The sequence below is a fragment of the Prinia subflava genome, chromosome Z (assembly GCF_021018805.1).
Source record: "Prinia subflava isolate CZ2003 ecotype Zambia chromosome Z, Cam_Psub_1.2, whole genome shotgun sequence".
Classification (NCBI taxonomy): Eukaryota; Metazoa; Chordata; class Aves; order Passeriformes; family Cisticolidae; genus Prinia; species Prinia subflava.
Genome location: NC_086283.1, coordinates 97,621,894 through 97,643,061, shown reverse-complemented (window position 1 = coordinate 97,643,061; position 21,168 = coordinate 97,621,894). Strand labels below are relative to the sequence as shown.

Sequence of the window (21,168 nt, the reverse complement as noted above, 5' to 3'; positions counted from 1 at the left end):
ATCACTCACAATTTTTATTGTTAGATATCTCCAAGCTAAACATCAAGAGAAGTTAGATAAGGATTTCAGTGTCCTTAGTCTAGTTTGATATGCTGTCTAATTTTATGTGTTTTGCCTGTAAGAGTCATACAAGCCCTTTCTAGTTTCATGGACTATAGGGAAATCTGCAATTTGCAACATTCCCTAGAGTATTTTGCTTAGTCATAAACAAATATTAGCCTCATTGGTTCTTAAATCTTATTCTTGAACAAGAAGAGGAGTTCTTGACCAAAAAGAAATTAGATGGCAAGGTAGAGAACAGGGTGGTGCAGGTATCCAGGCTGTTACAGCATAAGCTGCAAGTGGAACCTGAAGCTTTTTCCAGGCTCTCACACCTGACTTCTGTATTTACTAGAGAAGAGAGGAGACAGCCATGTCAAATGACATTAGTGAACAAGTCCCCCTTGTATGGTCAGAGACAGAGACATTCTCTTCATATACATGCAAAAAAATCCGATTAAATTAGGCTCCATTATTCCCTAAAACAATTCAAATTTAATAATACAGAATCATGGAAATAGGAAAAATACTTCTTTCTAACACAGTACAAAAATCAGATGTAAGTTTAAACATTTTTTCAGAGCAGTGTAATCACATCACATGACAGATCTTTACCTAAAGTATTCGGTTTTCATCACTAGAATCTTTTTTCGTACTGAACTGAGGACCACTTGTGTTCCTAAGAGAGGTATTTAGCACTATTCAGGAAACTTGGAGTAAAAAAGTGTGGAATAAGAAATCTAGGGAAGTGGCATTCCATTTCAGAGGTGAAGATTCCTTGACTAGGTGAAATGTGTCTCTCTCGTTGTAAGTGGGAATGTATTATTAATATGTTCTCTATTTCAGCAGAGTTTTCTTTTGCATCAGCAAACAACTGGTGTTTTATTCTGTGACTAAAAGTCACAGTTACAAATTATAAACTAGTCACTTGTTGCAAATGATATTTCTACTTCAGTCATTAGAGTTCTACTAGAGAAAGCTATTTTTCCTGCATGTATTTTTTTAAGAGAGTAAGTTCTTTACAGTAACACAGAACTTAAAAATATAGACACAAGTGTCCAAAGGATGCACTTACTCTTGACTTGCAAAGCATTGTATTTAAAATAATAAAAATAGCTTCTATTTTTAAAAGGCTTAATTATGTCTCCTACTGATTTTTTTTTTTTCGTTTCATGGTCTGTAAAATATATTCACTTCTATTCTCTCTTAAGATTTTTGCTTATTACTGTTCTCCTGTAAATATGATTCAATGAGTTTAAAGGGCAGAAAGTGGGACTTAATTTAGATAGGATAGAAGTTAAGTTTTAAGTAAAGTTGTTTTATAGTACTAACATGAACGGCCAGATATGGTTGCAGAATCTTCAGTCACTGGATGATGTCAAGGGCACATGAAACTACAGCCTGTCCTTAGTAGTTTAGAACCAAGCTAAATTCGCTAGACCTACCAGTGGAGGCCTGTTCTTAATTCTATTTTCCATAATTAGATAAGACTTTTTGTAGGCACAGGAGTCCATAATGGCTTCTGTCTGTGATAGAAGGAATGAAAATGTGTGGAGAATGGACCAGTCTGTTTTTCTTTTAAGAAAGAAGTGCCTTGCAAAGTAGCCTGAAAAATATTTCTCAGTTTGTAACAGAAGATTGTTCCAGAAAAGCAGTTTGATTAATCTGAAGAAATTAACTCTACTGGCAATGAAAATGATCCCTTTATCACCCTTTAGCATGGTGGCTTGAGAACACCTCTTGTTCTATTTTCCATATCATGTTTGCTCCGTTTTTGTGTCATCCAACTGAAGATAAAAAAGATAAACCTATCTTCAAAACTGCAGTGAAATCCACATCTGCATGAAAGCATCATGAACTGTATTGTGGAGAAACAGGCAAGGCAGCAGAGCTGCATGAGCAACTGTGCAGATGAGGAGATAGAGAGTTATTGGCTCGCTGTGCAACTCACAGCATGTAAATCATCAGGCAGAGTTAATGGAGGAATTAACCTCTCAGCCTGCTGCAGATTTAACTGAGAACATGATGGACTGAAATTGTGGAGCGGCAATGAAAACAAAACCTTTTAACTCCCTTATTCTGTCTGGGGTTTTGTTGGGCTAAAGGATTTCTCAGTGTCACATGGCAGTAGTGGTATTGGGTTAAAAATTCCCAAGCCAATGCTAAGTACTGTCTGGGGGTTAGAAGCTTAGGGCACAGCAAGTACTAGTACCTGATGAGCAATAAAAGCAGAAGGATCTTAGGAGGCATCCACCTTTCAGCACTTCTGGTGAGCAGACCTGGATCTTTTTCAGTGTTAAGAGCCATTAAGTGTGGGTTTACAGAGACTGACCTGATACTTCTGTAAAGGGAACGTAGTACAGATAATGAAAAAGATTTTATAATGGTCTACTAGTTAAGCATCTGAATGAAACTGCCACGAAAGTAGTGAAACCTCAGGCACTGAAATTTAGTGTGCAGGGGCCATTGTTGATTCTGGTTTGAAGCAGGTTGATGCACTGGATGCCCCTCAAAGTTCCCTCATCCCTGTTCTATTAAACAGATACTGTTCCTTCACACTGTGTTGGGGTTGACCAGAAAACAACAAATGAAAAAAAACCCCTCAGAATTAAAAACAAAAAAAAACAAAACAAAACAAAACAAAAAACAAAAAAAAAACAAAACAAAAAAAACCAAAAACAAACAAACAAACAAACAAACAAAAAAACCAAAAAACAAAAAACAAAAAACAAAAAAAAAAAACAAAAAAACAAAAAAAAAAAAAAAAAGAAAACCAAAAAAAAAAAAAGAAAAAAAAGGAGCATTGACTATTCCCAGCACATGAAGGAAAATGCCCATCTGTCAAATTATTCTGACTGGTAGTTCCAAATGGAAGACAGAAATTTTTTTGGCCAAATAACCCTGCACTGGTAGAAAAAGAAATTTATATGTTGATCCTTCTTTAATTTTTAAAATTCTGAACTCTTCAAATTATAAAAAAATCCAACATCTTAATATTGTTTTTCTTTCCTATTGTTCTTCTCAAATCTCTAAAGATCTTCCCTTTCATGGTAGCTCAGAGCAAATTCATGCCATAGCAATAGCTGTTTGGGAAAAAGCTGAACTCAAGGCACCATTTTCTATTATATGGTAGTTTTTATTTTCTGCTGAAGATATCTGAATCTCATCAGTTGTCCAGTACAAAGAGAAATGCCAAAGAAGATGGCCTGTGGAAGAGATCCATGGGTTTTTTCTCAATTGTAAAAAGCCCATTAATGAACCAAGAAATCTGCAGAATTTGAAATCAATATATTGTCATTTTTTCAGACTTGGAGGAAACATGTGAACCAAAATTTAAAACCAAGAACAAAGCTTCAAATTTGCCTCGTACAATTTCCTTTCTGATATATCTTCTGTCTTCAGCATCAGCCTTAACAAATGAAAAATACCATCTAAGGTTTAGAGAAGCTAGAGCTTTGTTAAGGTTGAATCTGCATTTGCTATGAGACTGTTTCATGCTGTGTAAATGGAATAGATCAGAAATAAAGACATTTACTACATAACACAACATCTGTTGATCTGTTTTACATTCCTCTAAGAGACAAAGTGATTGATCCCCAATATGCTTCCCCCCTGCAAATATTTAATGTACTTACATTAATCAGGTATTCTGCAGATGAAGCTGTATCTATACTTTTTAAAATCTGAGTTAATAAAGTGTGTACAAGGCAGTTTCAATGTTAACTTGAGTTATCAACTTCTCCTTGTAAATTGTTCCTCATTTGAAATAATCCTATTAAATTAGATTACACTGAATGTGTGCTTTAAAAATCTCTTCATCTTTAGGAACAACAATAATGACAGAATACTGCAGAATTTAGAAGAGCTGCTTATGCAAATCTAGCTAGGAGAGAAAAACAAACCACTTTATCAGGTTATTTGCTGTGCTCTGATGCAGAGTTTGATATGGTCATTTCAATGTTTATGTCTGCAAGCCCTAGAAGTTTAAGTAGCTTTTAGCACATCTACTTAATGAGCACTAAAGATGCTCATTAGCGGGCTTCAAATATAACCTTTTCCTCAGCGCTTTAGGTTGAGGGTGAAAGAGAAAATTTGTTTATGGAGAGGTTCAGTAAAAATCTAGCAAATTGTTTTGTGAGCAAAGAAGATTTGAGGCTCAGTTTCCTAGGGGCTTTTGTCAATCACCTTTTGATCCCAGTGAACTCCCTTCTGCCCTCTCTTCGCTACGTTCCTTACATGGCACCACAGCAGTCCTTTTAGTTAGACCTTGCTTTTCCTAGTTCCCTTTCTGCTATAGTCTCTGCAGTTCCCCTTTCTTTCCCCCAGAACTCTGCTGTAAGAAGCATTCAGATACCCACTCTTCTCACCATGCTCCCTGGTGCAACACAACCTGATAATAAATCCTCCTTTTAACCCCTCTGAGGGTCCAAGCTAGCTCATACCTTCTCAGGCTCTGGAGGAGTATTTCATAGACAGGAAAAAGGACCCAAAAGAGGCTCTGACCCTCAGCTGTAGTTCAAGATGTTTATTCCAGGTGGTCTCCAGAGGGAAAGAGGGCGTGCACAGAGGAACAGGGCCTTTTCTCAGCTCTTGCCAGGGAGGGGCAACTTGGGACACAGGCGATGGGATCAGAAAGGGAAGGAAGGGTCAAACTACATGGTAGGGGTCTCTCCCCCCTCTAGGGGTCCCTGAGGGGGGAGAGACCATTCCCACAGGGGAATGTAACAACAACCCTGCTCCCAGGTGGAAGGCAACTCGTTTCACCCTGGCTCAGACCAGTGCCAAAGCCAATGGACTTGATGAGCAATCTGCAGCCATGCTGCAGCCATGCTGCAGTCCCCATGCCCAGGGTGCTCCAGCATCCCTGAGGGAACACAGATATCTCCTGCCTTTTCCTTCATCTTCCAATGGACTCTCTCTTCTCTGCCTGGGCAGAATATTTCACAAGGCTTTGGAGAATGCGACAATCTTTGGGAGTATTACTTCCTGTGACGTTTGATTGAAGTAGCTTAATGGCTTTAAAGAATGCTGGTGGAGGGACTGACAGACAGGTGAACAGACTGTTGCCATAAACATCACTGTTCAGTGCCATAAGCCTAATTTTCCACAGAAACCATAGTGATAGTCAATCATTCTTATGAGAATAAAATTGTCAACTTCTCAGCCTCACTTTTAATGAAAATTCACTTTCACACAATGAATTGGCCTTGAGTATAATTTAAGGAAAATTACATCCAGGTTAATAAAGCTGCATTAGAAACCTGTCCGGACTGATCAGCAGAAGAACCTGCAGTGTCAGGCATTAACCTTGCTTTTTACTTCTAGAAACAGGGAAGATTCTAATCAGATAAGATTTCTTTGTCAATATTTTTAATGTTAAATCACAAAAAAACTATGTTTGATTTTGTGATTGCTCTACTGGTGAAAAAATTAATGTGATTATGCATATTCCAAAATACGTTAATTTGCTCTGGAACATAATATGACAGTATAAATTCATCAACCACACGTCCATATTATTCTATGGCTTGTAAAGCTATCTGCTTTGAAGAACTTGGTGATCATCCTTTCAGTAAGAGTTTCTTTTCATTTTCATAAAATATTCTGTCTAGGGATTGCATATACAATTGGAATATAATTTTTCAATTTGCAGTCCAGTTGCCTTTAAAACAAAATTAACAAAATCAATTGCATATGACATTCGATTTTTTTCAGGAAATTTGTTCATACTTTTTCTCAAGGGAAAATACTTCATGTTACTTTTGAAAATCATGCCTACTTTAGTGAAAGTAATTCCACTGAGGTCTATTCAAATATCCATGCTTACCAGAGTATCTGAATGCAACATCTGATTATATTCTTTCTGCTCATACTTGTAGGAGAGGAACCTATACAGAAATATGTCAAAACCTCTTCTACCTCCCTTACAGTGTTTGTGCACTTAATATTTCCAAGTCAGCTCTGTTTTTACACCTTACAAAGATGTAGCAGAAAAGAGTATAAAATGAGCAGAGATAAGCATTAAGATTTTAAAGTGAGGTCTCTAGGCTGAGGTTTCCATTCCCAATTTCCTCAGCTTTGGTGCTGGACAAGGTAAAGAAATGCTGCTTTGTACCACTCACTGTTCTTCCCTTGTTCTTTTTTTAATACTGGGGCAATTTGATTTTAGGCATTGAAAGTTTTGGTCCCCCTCTTAGTTGTTTCATGGAAGTGGCATTGCCACATAACAAAAAAAGTAAGGAATTGCAGAAAAAGAGATCAAGGTAAGGCTTTTATATTGTTTTATTTTCCTACAGAAACATTATTTAGTTCAGTCTGATACAAACATTTGATTCCTTTATGATTCTAGACTCTCAAGGAAGTAATGGAGCTGTATAAAAGAAAGAATGTAAAATATTTATCTGTTTTCTTTATATGTTGTATTTTCATTGTTTCTTTTGATAATTGCATTTCAAACACTATGACTGTGTTCACAGGGAAAATCCACCTCCCCACTGCCAATATGATAGACTGATAATCATTAGTACTTGATTTAAGTGTGCAAAAAATATTTCGTTGGAAGTTTGACGAAGGCTTGAATTCAAGACTTCTGACCCATGGTTCAGTTTGTACAGAAAGGCTTTACAATCTGTAAAGTAAGGTCAGAAATGTGACCAGGCTTGTGCAATAGACTGCTGTTAGATTAGAAGAAAATTCCTAGAATGCGTGTTGGCTCTAATAATTTGATCACATAAACTACGTGCTTAGTCTGTCTCTCTCACAGTGATGGGATATTGCTCTTTTTAATTTAATTTTTTTAAAAACCGCAGAAAACAAGAGGCAAGTGAAATAGGAAAAAAAAAAAAAAAAGACTTAAATCACAGCACTGAAATGCTCATTTGAAAATAAGATTTTTCTTGCAACACCTTTCAAATAAATAAATATAATAGGGGTAAATTTTGAACGAGTTTGTTGAATTGCAGAGATATTCTGTTGTTACACTGCAGCAGAACACAAAAGGTAAAATGTGTATCACTGGTAAAAGACATGTCCTCTTGGTATTCTTCAAATATTGTTCCAGCATTTCAATTAATGTTTTGTTTCTGTGTTAAGCTAGATAAGGAGGCCCCATTTTCTTTTCATAAGCTACAGTGTTTCATTGTGCCTTTTACTGATTGTCCTTTTTGATTAATTGCTTCTCTTCCCTTCTTTTCCATGAGCCCATTATTTTAATATCCTTAGTCCAGACGCACATAAATCACTGTGAGTCCTGGAGCAGGACAAGAACACTTACATTTTCAATTAGTTTCCACATCTAACTGCTGCTTTTAGTAGTGTCTGCAACAACTCATCACATCAAGCAGCTCCCTTTGTGATCTCAGGGACGTGGATAGATGGTGGAGGGCACCACAGAGCTATCATTGCATCTGTATTTTGTGTATGGATAGGTGTGTGTATGGTATTTGTTCATTCAACAATAGGAAGAGATTTTGTTGCAGAGAAGTGTTTCCCTATAGATTTTGTTCACAGTGGCTACTGCACAAGACATTCGACATTTTACACTTTTTTCTTATAGAAGTGGATTCTGTCTGCTCTCAATGTTTTACTCTTACTGTACTCCTTAGCACTGTCCAAACAGATGCCTCAAAATTAACACAAAGTGATTTTTCAATTTAATTAGTGGAAAACTACTAAACATATGTAGAAGAATGGAGGTAAAGAACTTAAAACTTAATTTAAAATTACATACAAATGAAGTTCATACAAAGTTTGAAGCACATTTTAGTGACATTTGTTTGCACAGTCTTGGTGCCAACATTGACCATGTTATTTTGAAGCCCTGACAGCAGCATCTCTTAACATGCTGTCTCCCCCACTTCTGACATTAATTGCATCTGTTTGAACCATCATCTCTGGAAAGCTTGACATAACCTTTTCTTAGACTGACAAGCCTCTAAGTTGTGATGTTGTCAGTGTTGTGGCTGGCAGATTTTACTCTTTGTTTTGCAGATTGTGAAGTGCCTTCATTGAACAGCTGCACAGAGCCAGACCCAAGCCAGGACTTTGTTGAAATGCATGAGTACATAAATCTCTGGGGCCACTGGCTCAGTCAGCCAAACAGTCAGATCAATTATGTGCCACAGTCCTTGTAATGAGATTTTCAGCTACATATTAACCCTTGGTGGCCTATTCTTTTTTATTTATTTATTCATATCTGAGTACTTAAAACATCATTTTTACAGTATTAAGTCTCAATCGAGACTCACTACTAAGTTACAATTAAGTCTCAAACTTTATGTAGTTATTGGATAGATCTTGTTCATAATGGAAAAATACATTTCAATTTTTATGCTCACTTTTATCTGTTTGTCAACCTAAGAAAGTTCAACTACTGCTGGGTTTTGATAGCAGGGTTGTAATAAAATGCTTCTAGACCGCATGGACACACAGACACACAAAATAAGATAGATAAATCTTTCTTCCCTAGTTAGCCTTAGTTAACTACATAGTATTCTACAACTTCATTTGAAAAATGTCTGGTGGTCATTAAATTCAGGAAGGATATAAACCACTGACCTATAACCATCCCAGCACTATTTTTTTTTCCTAAGTCAATGGCATTACAAAGGCATTAGGAAGATTCAAAATGTATATCTAAAAGAGCATCAGAGCAGTAACAAAAGTATTTGCTTCTGTAGGACTGCAAAGAGTGCCATATAATGTAGCTTTATACCAGGACTTTAACTAAAAGGAGAAACTTTTCTAAATCAAATTTATGTGCAGAAATGTGACAAAAGCAGACATTTAAAGGAAAATAAAACAGTTGAGTTGTTGATTACTTATCACAGACCTTTTCATGTTTTGCGTCTGAACCCTGGACAAAAGTTGACCAGTGCCTACTCTCATTTCTAGCAGACTTGGGCTGTTTATTCTGAGCAAGGGCCTTGAGTGCACATAAGGGAAGTTCAGAACATTCTAGCCTGTAATATGCATATTTACTTAAATAGCTACACGGTATGTCTCACTTTAAATTTCAGGAGTATGCAATCCACTTAAGTTTCAGGACAGATTTTGCACTGATTTGTATTTTATAAACTATAGGGTAGGGAGGAAGAAATTATTTTGAGAATGCACAAAGTAGAATATTTTTGAAACACTCATTTAACATCTAAGCAGAAAATCAGAGATATCCCCTAGCAAGCTTTCCAAACCTGTGTTCATTAACCAAGGACTCTAACATGAGAGCATATACACACTTCTCAAGGAATATAATGACATTTGCATTCGGAATAAGGCCATGTTGGAGTTACTCAGGCCCAATTCCTGGCAACGGGTGTCTGAAGTCTGGTAAAATGACAGGACAGAGGAAAAACTCTTAATGGTGATCAAAATCAAGATGTTGCAATGTTGTATTGAAGTGCTTTTTTGGCTGGTTTCCAGCCCTACAGGATACTTGCATTGCAATTGCCTTCAGAATTCCTAAGGTACAAAATTGTATCATGCATCCTAGTGAAGACATACACATTTAGCAAAGTGCATTTCCACTATTTCTCCCTTGCTTGAGAATGGAAACTTCTCAGTGGCCAAGGTTAAAGAAACAGAGGTAGAGCACTGCAGACCTGTCTCCACTCTCACCAATGGCACCTTTTGTTCCTGTCCTCTAGGTAGAACGATTTATTCTTAGCCCTTATTTTCATGAAAGGTCAGATTGTTGGGTGCAATGAACTGTTGAATTCAGGATCTGTATGGGAAAGGCTCACCCAGTTCTGCATGGTAATCACACAACAGCCAAGCACATCCCCTGGGTCAAAATGGTATTGAACAACAACCCTAAATCTCTTAAGAATGAGGTGCAGCTATATCAAGAAACCATGCAGAAGCTTTGGACAGATTGGATGTGCCTCAGTTTGGAGACAATTTCAGAAGAAAACACTCTGAAATGAGTGCTTCTTCTGAAGAGAAGGGCTCTGGTAACTCCTTTTGCCATTGAGAAATGAATACCAGTGGGTGAAAGTGTGAAAAAAAGCAAACTTGTGAAAAACGAGGTCTACCTTCTTAGAAAAATTTAGAAGTTTAATAAAAAATAAAAAGATAGACAATCTGGAAACAGAATAAAGCAAGTATTATATGGCCGGGTGACTTGGCATTCACACAAGAGCATATGCTAACGAACGGTCTTGTTCCTTAAAAGGATCAGCATATTTATAAATTCACATACATGGTTCAAACATTGCTTTTGAGTGGGAATTTCTTTGTTCAGTTTCAACTCCTCCCAATCATTTTATCTGGTAGATCCATCTGCAAGTGGCTCCATTCTGTCTGATAGCATAGGTTTCATAAATTCATCTCCTGGGGCTTTGGTCATCTTCATTTGGATAAGATCCTGATAAGGGAGGTTCAATAAATTCCTTCTCATAGCTTTTGGTCAGCAATCTTCACTTGGTTAATTCAGAAATGCAGGAGGATTCTCTCTTGCCCCCTACCTTCTGGTAGGGGTTTGATTCAGTTTGGTCAACTGGTTTGACTGGTTACAAAAGAATCTTTACAACTCAAAAAAAAAAAAAAAGACAATATACATTCATCATATTTCTAAACACTGTTAATAAAAAAGAAGAAAATAGAGCAAAATCTTCCCACATTATACATACAGTATTAATTTTAATATTTGCGAAAAGCCAATTTTATAATAGGTGTTTATAACATTGTTTATTAAAAAAACCCCCAAAACAACAACAAAAAGACAACACACACAAAACCAAATCAAACCAAACCAAAACCAAACAAAAAAATACACCAAAAAATCCCAAAAAAACCACAACCACAAAAGGGTGCCCGCAAGGCCCAGGAAACGATTGAATAAAAGCTAGATACTGAAATTTCAAAACCTTAACCCCACCCTCCACCAGACCGTGTGGCCAGGAGGCAAAGATGGTGACTGTCCTCTTTGTCTCAGGGAAGGGGAGGAGCAGGAGTTTGCACAGCTGCTGGGGCAGAATAGATGGGAACTTTCCTGGTGTTAATCTCTTCCTTACAGCATGAAAAACTGGTGGGTTTTAGTGCCCTTTCTCATGTTGGTTCAGCTTCAGTTCAAGTCAAAAAAGTTCAAGAAAAAAAAAACAAAAAAAACCCACCCCAAAAAACCCCCCCCAAAAAACAAAACAAAACAAAACAAAACAAACAAAAAAACAAACAAACAAAAACAAAAAAACCAAAAAACAAAACAAACAAACAAAAAACAAAAACAAAAACAAAACAAAAAAAAAAAACAAAAACAAAAAAACAAAAAAAAGAAGAAAGAAAAAGGAAAAAAAGGAAGCAAAAAACCCCACAAAAAACAAAAAACAAACAAAAGGAAGGAAAAAAACTGCTGAGAGGGATCCCGGTACAACCTCCAGGCTAGGGGAAGAAGAAGAAAAAAAAAAAAAAAAAAAAAAAAAAAAAAAAAAAAAGGCGCCTTCTTACTTCAAACCAGCAAAAAACTAATCTAACAAAAGAACAAAAGTAACAACGTGGCATCCCAGCCCACTCTGCCCACAGCACAAGGAAAGTGAGGGTTTGAATCAAACCACACAGGAGCTCAAGGCTCTCAGCCCCAAACTTGGGACCATCTTAGAGCTACAGGAGCCATTTCTGGGCATAAAGAAGATGATTAGGGAATAAATTATCATCAGAAAATCACCACATGACATCATGTCTATATTTTCCTGCTCTTCTTATGGGGTAATTGCTTTGCATTTCATGTCAATGCTTTTCTTTATGGATTTTAACAGTACAGTCTCTTCTGAAACCATCTTTATTTTGGCTTTGATTAATACCTTATTTTTACAACTCTTCAGTGTTACTGAGGTCTTACAGCATTGAGTTAAGATTTAACCTGGGTAAGTATTATTTTTCCTGTTTTATAGAGATGCATCATATAAATATACAGAAACCCACAATAAAACTCTATGGATTGCCAAAAACTTGCCATATAATAGGACAATGTTATGGAGGGTGGTGGCTTGGAGACAAACTAAAGTGAATAAACAATGTATGTGCCTCTATGCAAGATAACTTAAGAGGCAGAGAAATTTTCATCTCCTGTCAACAGTTCTCATGTCAGCTAATTCCTACAGCTACCATTCAGGACAGAATGTTTCCTGTAAACTGTATTTTAAAAAGGGCTTTTTGTTTGTTTTTAATATGCTATTTATCTATAGATGTGAACATTTAATTTAGTGATGCTTTACATAAGTTAAAATGGAATTTGTCCAGCTCTGTGGACTGTAAGTGAATGCTCTTACTTTTATAGTTTCTGAGTCATATAGTAAGGGCTGAAGAGGCAAAAACAATTCTGAAAATACCATAAGCTGCTTCTTGTCAATGCTCTCTACTCTTCTGCCAGTGTTTGGTAGAGCTATTGGAACAGTATAATTTCTGAATAGTTGTGATAATCCCCTGAAAGAGAGTATATGGAGTGAATATGTAGAAAATTTACAATGGTAAATTTAGTATGCAAGTCCTTACTCTCTGGTTCTGTGTAACTTCTCTTCTGCCCTGTAAGACACTATAACCTATGAATGGATAATGAGTGATTTTGTCATATTCATGTCTCTGTTTTATTTGGCTGACCCAGTATCCTTCCCACTAAAGAAAACTGAAGTGCAAGAATAGCTTCCTTTGTTCAACTCAAGATACCAGCATGCCATTTCCATCAGGCCCAGCATTGGCAACAGCCTGCTTCAAGACACTACAGGTTTTAATATATATCTACTAAGGAGGCAAGAAGGAATCTGATTTCATAATCATTCATAGACCAGTAATTAGACACCTTTCGTCACTTCTAGCACCTGCCAAGATTAGATAGATAACATGAGCAGACTACTGGGTACCTGCAGTTCTCTCATTAGGGAGACTGCTTTAATTCTCTTACATGATTAAGTCTGTTCATCTCTTCTTCATTTTAAATATTATCTTCTTGACCGCATTGACTACTATTTCCTCTGTGACAGAGGAAATCTGTCTTTAGACAATACCTTGTTCCTCCTCATCACAGTTTTAATTGTCAGCAGATGAATTCTGAGTCTAATGTGTTTGCAAAATACGTTTGTTGAACAGTTTTAGATTCTTCTTCCATTGAACTGGTGATCCTCAAGGACTATTTCCATTTAGCTAGAGAACTATGCACTGAGTTAAGTTCCCTCCATCACGGCCTGCCACACTTCAGCTATTTAATTTCCAAATTCCTTCTTCAGAAATTACTGGCAGCTGACCTGCTGAGACTGGGTTTGTAGAGTATCTAACTCTCTATATAGGCTAAAAATAACACTGCTTTTCCCAAATTAATATGGGATATTAATAATTTAATCACAGAAATTATGAGTGTTCTACTTTGCGCTACTGGAATTTCACAACAATACAACACAGAAGAATTCTGAAATCATAATTTCTGTGACTGTACAAAATCATGGTTTTCATCCAGTTCTGCAAAAATATGTGCAGATCCTCCTCAGCTACATAATTTACTAAAACTTTTCTTTTTTTCATCTTCAGTGATGTTTCACCTTTATTCTAATGAGTAGCAATATATGCTCTCAAATCCTAGATGACACCGACAGTTAAACTTCATAATGCCACAGCAGAAAAAATGGAAGTGTAATAATAAGATATTTAAGTGATGCAAGCTTCAAAATATTTCCTGTCCTTGTAATTTTTCTTTAGCTTAGATTAAGTAAATACTCAACAAAGCAGCAGCACCTGATAGTAAAAGCCTTCCTGCAATGGTTTTAAGCTTTATTTGTATTGAGTATGGTAGCAGTGCCACCAAGTGACAATTTAGAGCAATCATGCTTCTTAGTGACTAAATATTTCAAACAAAAACGTTGAGAATGAAGGCAAGAAAGATGACTTCTGACCCAAGGTTGTGTGGTAAAACAGAAATAAGAATAGCTATAAAATAATATAAATTATTCTTTGGAAGAATCTGTAAAGTCTATGAATTACTGTAAGTGCCTTGATTCTCTTTCCTCCCCATATGTAATTTTAAAGTATGTTTCTGCATCTACTCCCTCCTTTGATCTACTAAAAGACAGAAATCAATCAAAAATCGTGTTTTGTAAATTTATGACACTACCATGAAACTAATTCGTCTTGTTCATACTGAATGACTAACACAAATAGTTAAAATGCTCAGTCTTTAGTTAACCACGCCATAAAATAAGTATATTTGATTGGATTTTCTTTATCAACTTCATTGTCTCAGAAAGGTGTTCACAACTTTATTCCTCCAGTATATATATAATTTGTCTCCTTGCCAACCAGTATTTATACAGAACCTGTGGGCACTCATGTTTTTCATTGCCCAAATTGGAATTTAGCGTAACATGTATGAGTTTGTAGAGATCTATGATGTTTCTTGAGACCCTTATTGTTAAGCATATAATCCCCATAAATCTGCTTTCTAGCAATATGTCTACTTAAGGACAGGATCCTTGTGCTTGAAGATATTTGCTCTTTATCAAGTATTATACATTCATAATGTTCTTCTTAATGCAGACAGGTTTCCCTCTGTATATATTTAGAAACTCTCTGACACCTTTTCTCTTCTTTGGAGCAAGAATTTTATAACATCATTTTGGTGTATTAGTATTATGGAGCTGATGGTATGCTGTTTTGTGAGACATTGGGCTCAACTCATAAACTGGTGATTGGATAGAGGTTAGCATCTTGTACTCTTTGATTTTTCTCCTCTGTGTGCTCCTGTGTTTCTGTAATCAGTAATTGCCTTGTCTGTGATTCAAGGGAATCACAGGCCTTTTCCAGCAGCCAGGAAAGTAGGAGGGTGGTACATAGCAAGTTCCTGCAGCAGCTTCAGATTCAGCCATCACAGGTTTGCTGTACAGTATATTTCTCCCAAGATGCATTTGGACCAAAAGTTTTGCAATTCATAAAACATTAGGACTTGCCCCCATTCTCAAGATTAATGACTCTTGAATACAGCATAGGCAGGGAGCAAGGGTGAAGGTTGGCTCCAGTTGCTGAGCAGAGCACTGAATGCAGCCATGTAGTGCCTTTGCTATTTTGCCATAAATCAGGGGGAAGGAGATTGACTTACAGCCAAGAACACAATTTCATTTAGTTTCAAGACTTGCGTACAAAAGGAATGAAAGCCACTTTGTGAGCTAAATTCAGAGCTGCTCTAATGGCTCCATTATCCAGATTAGCTCATGACCTGTGGAAAAAGGATGTGTTAAATATAAAAATAAATCCAAACTTGCTGTGCATTTGAAATACATGTTTGTTTTGCTGATCTACTGCTGGTGCTGGAATAGATGGGAGCAACAACCTCCAGAAAGCTCTGTTGCAGCTCCAGGTTTTTTTCTACAAATTGCTTTTTATAATCCTGACATTCCTCTTTATCATTAATTCAGCAGATACATTAAATCACAAGATAAATTGCATCATCTAATACAGAACATAGTGAAAAAGATGGAACAAAAACAATATAAACTGTAATGAACATTTCAGTTGACATGTCCCTCAGGTATTCTGAGGAGTAAAAAAGATGTTTTGTAGGTTGTCGCAGTGACAGCAGAATGAACATTGCATTTATTGCTTTTAATTAAGTGTTGTTTGGTTCACTTATATTAATAAATGACAACTAAAAAAAAATTACCAGGAGTATTTTCCAGGACTGGTTGCAGAGCACAAGATGTTGCTGTTGCTTTATAACAGATACAAAGCCAGGTTGATTTCATTTACTGCAGAACTGCCCTTTGTACTGCTCAGTCTCATAAAACATAAACTGGAGCTGTGAAAGGCAGATTGCCTAACTGTATCAGTGGCTTCAGATCAACTCACTGATCAGAACAAAAATAAACTTTGCCGAAAAATTACTTTGCAAATTCTGCATCAGGTGATTTTGTTCTACACTTCAAATTGTGTGATGAAAAATATGATTTTAATTATTGGAATAAAATGTTTTACACAATATCCAAAACAGAGGTGTGGTCTCTTGTCATGGTCCAGCTTCCAACTTGAGGAGTATGGCTCACCCTGATTCAGGGTCAGGGGTTTTATCACAAACTCATGATGAAGCTAGGTCTGTAGAGAGTGGTTTCCCCAAGGAAGAGGAAAACCCTGGAATAATTCCCTGGGAAATCCTGTTTTAAATGCAACACCAAGAGGCTGACTCACATGCTCTCTATGCAAATGGTTGCTAGAAGGTTCCTCATTCTCTCTGTTACCATAGGTTGAGTTTTGGTGCAGGAATTTTAATATTCCTAATTATTCTCCCCTATTGGACCCTTCCCTCAGACTCCACCCTAACTGCCCTCCCACACTGGGATGTATGAATACCCCTGTCTGACCCTGGCTTTTGGCCCCTTGTTACTGCCTTACTCCAGTTTGGTCTTATACAGCAAACGCCGTATTGTTTGTTGTTTCTGTATTATTAAAATTCCTTCTTGGACAACTGGATTGAGGTTGCCTCTCTCTATTGAGTCGCCATCAGGGCTGAGTCCCAAGGAAACTCAAAAGGATCCAATAATCTGAGCTCAGACCCCCAGGAGCTTCACAGGTTGCTGCCTTGACCAAGTCGCTGGGGTCTGCTGTGGCTACCAGTGAAGGAGTGGGTGCAGCTGTGGTTCCCCAAAAAGCAATTTATTAAGGTTGTTAACAAAGAACAGAAGGTGTACACAGTAGCCTCAGGGGATGAAGCCCTGGGGTGGGCAGCCAACAGAAGACCACTATTAACAGCGAACAGAACATTATGTAACCTTGGGAACAGAACAAAGAACCTGTGAACAAAAACGTAACCATGCAGGGAAAGGCAACTGACCAACTATTAGCACGTAACCTTATGTATAACAGCCTAACCTGCATAACAATTCCCATGAGCCCTCTCTTCTCGCCATAACCTGAACACAAGTTTCCCTTCCTTTACTCCCACTTCCCATGGCTTCAGGTTGGTTGATGCTTCCTGGGCAAACAGTTGAGGCCAAGCCATTGTCCATCCCAACTAGCTGAATTCCCCCCTATCTCTAATTGCTTCATTAACTTTATTTCCTTCCCTTCACAATTTAGATGTAAAATACACCCATATTATTTAAGACTTGATATTCCATACGATCAAATGTTAACATTTTCCAAAAACCATTAAAGAGTGAATTCTAACACCCTTTTATGACTTTTTTTGTTTTATTTTGTTTAGATGTTTATTTGTAATTTTTAATTCCAGGTTTTATTTTGGAATGAAATTAAACATTACTTTTTTAGACATCCCTGTTTAGTTGAAAGAATATTTTGAGCAGCAAAGTATGTCTATATGGAGCCTTACTTGAAAAAAAGTAACTGGGGATTCCGAGATCATTGTCAATACTCTTACTGATTTTATCCCTTTCTCCCTGTGGTAAAGGTGGCAGTGCTAAATGGTTATAGAGCAAACTGATTTAATTTCAGAAACATGGGAAGTTTGTAGGAGACCAGAAATAAATACATCCCCACTTCTGCTGATCAAGATGTTTCACCAAACCATAGATAAAGAATAAAAATAAATCATGGGTTGACAGTATTTTTCATGGGGTAGTATGTAAGCACTTTAATATGACATTTTTTCCCCAATAATGTGTTTATGATCCACAGCATGGAATCTTTACAATCCAAAACACACTTTACATTTCTCACATAAATACCCGCTTTGGAGAACTATTTAACAGGCCATTTGGTGCTATGTCCTACCAGTTGTTTACTGACATTCAGACAGATTTAATTAACTGTGTCTTTTACCTAGAAAAGTCAGGTAGCAAATAATAGATTAATCCAGTAAATCATTCTTTCATTACCCAAGATTCCATTATCTTCCAGTAACCTCTTCTGTTCTTTACCATTATTCTTATCTTCCACTCACCTTTTAGTAAGTTATCCTCGAAAATTTCACTTGAACATTTCTGCTATACTGAAGCCAGAATAAAAGGCCAGGTAGTTACCCAAATAATACTTTCCTCTTTCTTAAGATAAATGCTTAGTTTTCTTACAATTATAGCATTTCAGTAATCTGGCCATAATATACCAACCAACCAGATATTATTAAAAAGCTGAACTACCAGTCCTCCAGTTTCACATAGGTGATTCTTATTAAGAGTATTGAAATCAACTTTGTAGAAAAAGTTAATGTTAAGGAAAGCTATGCAGTGCCATAAAATATATAATTTGCATGAAGATTTTTAAGTCTCTCCACTTCCATTGTTCATAAAAAACTATTTCTTTGTACATATATTCTTATGCATGGTAATGATGTCCCTGTTTGGTTCACATAACTATCTTAATACAGATTTTGCTAAGAGAATTGAAAGAAGCTTCTTCATCCCTGCATAAGAAAGTCTTTCATCCATAATACAACCACTTTCCCTCATGGCTAGTCACATGCAAGAAGCTAAAATCATAGTGTAAAACTATTTTTTAGATGACCAATATTTGTGGAAATATATCAGCCAAGCTTCATTTAAGTATCATTTTGCATCTCCAAGAAGCAGCATGTGTAGGATAACACGTAAAATACTCCTTATTTATCTACATTTTGTGAATTTCTACTTCCACAGGATGGAGCTTCAGCATGGGCTCTGCCTACCAGTTCCACAGCTGGAGAGTGTTTGTGATTGTCTGTGCACTGCCTTGTGTCTCTTCTGTGGTTGCCCTCACCTTTATGCCGGAAAGCCCACGGTTCCTTCTGGAGGTATAACTTCCCAAATGGTTTCTAGATTCCAGTCAAAATTATTTCTGTTTTATATCATGACCTCTACCAAGCAGGCATTTAGATCGTTCAGGGACTATAATGAGTAACCTAATTTGTGTGTATGTTGCACTTAAATGCTTTGTTCCAACATTTAGGTTGGAAAACATGACGAAGCTTGGATGATACTCAAGCAAATTCATGACACAAACATGCGTGCTCGTGGTCAGCCTGAGAAGGTCTTCACTGTGAGTATTGCTTTTAAAGCTAATCACCTTCCACTTCAGCAAGCCTCCTGACTGCTGAGGTCTGGATGGCTTAAGCAGTCAATATTAATACTCTAAATGGATAAGCCAATTTTTTTGCACTTTACCTAAATAAAAACTATTGTGAACTCCTACTGAAATTGTTATATTTACAATGTCTGCTAAGAAATCAACCTTTGGCCAGGATATTCATGAGTGTATGAAGCCGCAGCATGTTAATTTTATCTGGTATACCAAGACAGTTAATAGATTCCATCTGTGTTTTATTTATTAAGTTTTGACCCTGAGTAATAACAGCAGGCACATAGAAGTCCAAATTAGTTAGCTGTTCTGTCTCTAGGATTTGGAATATTTTTCCATTCTTACCAGGTAAAATAATCAGGTTTTAAAAACTGTATTTTCACTTCTATGAAAGAGTAATTTCAAACATTTTATATTTTCAGAATGTGTTGGAAGCTCAAATTCATTTTGTTGAGGCCTAAATATAAAGCTACTACAAGTATTTATAAAACTACTTAAAGTACTGATGCATGGTTTCTACTGGACGAGAAATTGATAATTCAAAATGGAATTTTTTATGTCATCTTCGTTATTTATGAAGACTATACAATACAATCTTGTCTTCCTGGATACAGTAGGATCAGACAGCATTTTCTTTCTTTGAAATCCAGTTGGACTCCAGCTTGTGCAGTGCTGTGGCAGTATGTGCACTCTTCTCCCTCAGAGCCATGTATGGGATGCTTTTCCTCTTCCAGAAGCTTTCTTCTTATTATAACATATAACTCAATTAAGAAATCCTCTTAAAGGTTCTGCATTTGCAGGCAGTCTTGAGGAAAGACCATCTGACCACATAACTTATATGCCATTGGGGCTTGCAGTTTGCTGCCTTGGATATAGTTTCCATTGCTTCCATTTAAACCTTTCCACAAAGAAGCTCAAGAATTCCTATATTTAACTTGAAAGAAAGGTGGTTAGCACATTTACCATGTTAAATCCACATTTATTGGTACACTGGTGACCTACCCCTAATCGCACCTAATCTGATGTTTTATTTTCTGATTTAATTTATGAGTAAAGGGATTTGCCTAACACCATATATAGCTATGGTGTAATTTCAGGATTGTCTCTTGCTGATCTGAGCTGCTTTCAGACAGAATATGCCTGCTCTTGGTCACTCCAGTGGTGTTTATCTGCTACTATTGATATTCATTGACTGATTTCATAGTCAGCCACAGCACTGACCCTGTCCCCCTTTAGTGTTGGTTGAGGCACAAGGAAGAGGACAGAAATGTGCTAGAAGAAAATGTGGGAGGAAGGATAAGCCTCTCACGTCACTTTGACGTAATTGTAATCACATCCTAAAGCAGCTGTGGAGAAGAAAACAAGGCACGTGCTTTTTGTTTCCAGCTCTTGTGATCTAGCAAGCCTTTGTCTCTACAGTTGTTAAAATGTGACACTCAGCCACTTTATCTACAGTTACTTTTGTAAATGGATCAGCCATTAATTTTGCCAGTTTCTGCCTTGAGCATTAGAAAAACTCTACTCCATATATCAAGTTGAAATTAGAATTACTGTGCTGTGTGTCAAGGTTAGACATATATAGAAGTTCTTTTTTTAGCTTGCATTAATATGATTAGAAAATGCATCATTCTCTTATTGTAAAACATCAGCACTTCATCTCATAAAACCCAGAAAGCAAGGAACTTATGCATAATTTGTTTGACATACATCCTTTTAGTTTCTTTTTTTTCTGAATTAGTCCTCGATACTTTGACATTTTGTCTCAGTAATTTATTAACATCCTTCTCCTAAACTTCCCATGCTCCTCCTTTGCTTTTCCAATGCCATTCTATGACTTACACTTTACTATTTTCCTCCACTTCTTGTTGTTAGTTACATCAGACACACTTTGATAGTACGTTTTCTGACTCTACAGATGATGTAACTTTTTCTCCATTATGCTTATAGTTTTAGTGTGATTTTCTTTTATGCATTTTCCTGTACTGTATTGATTTGATCTTTTTCTAGAAGCTTTTTTTTTTCACAAGCTATGTTTACTCTTGTTACTCATATTCCTGAGGGGATTATCTGCAAGCCTTTAGAAAGAGGTGGCATCAACTGACAAGCAGTTGGGTCTAGAGTTAATCCAAAATGGAGTTTTTTGGTTCCCAAATT

The 21,168-nt window shown here is 36.7% G+C and overlaps 1 protein-coding gene across 1 annotated transcript in view; it reads left to right on the top strand.

Moving 5' to 3' along the window:
• Window positions 1-21,168, top strand: part of SV2C (synaptic vesicle glycoprotein 2C) — a 113,653-nt gene that overhangs the window by 72,583 nt on the left and 19,902 nt on the right. Inside the window, exons 5-6 of the mRNA XM_063422443.1 lie at window positions 18,597-18,730; window positions 18,886-18,975. Of these exons, the coding sequence (XP_063278513.1) occupies window positions 18,597-18,730; window positions 18,886-18,975 (224 nt within the window). The remainder of the gene's footprint in view (window positions 1-18,596; window positions 18,731-18,885; window positions 18,976-21,168) is intronic.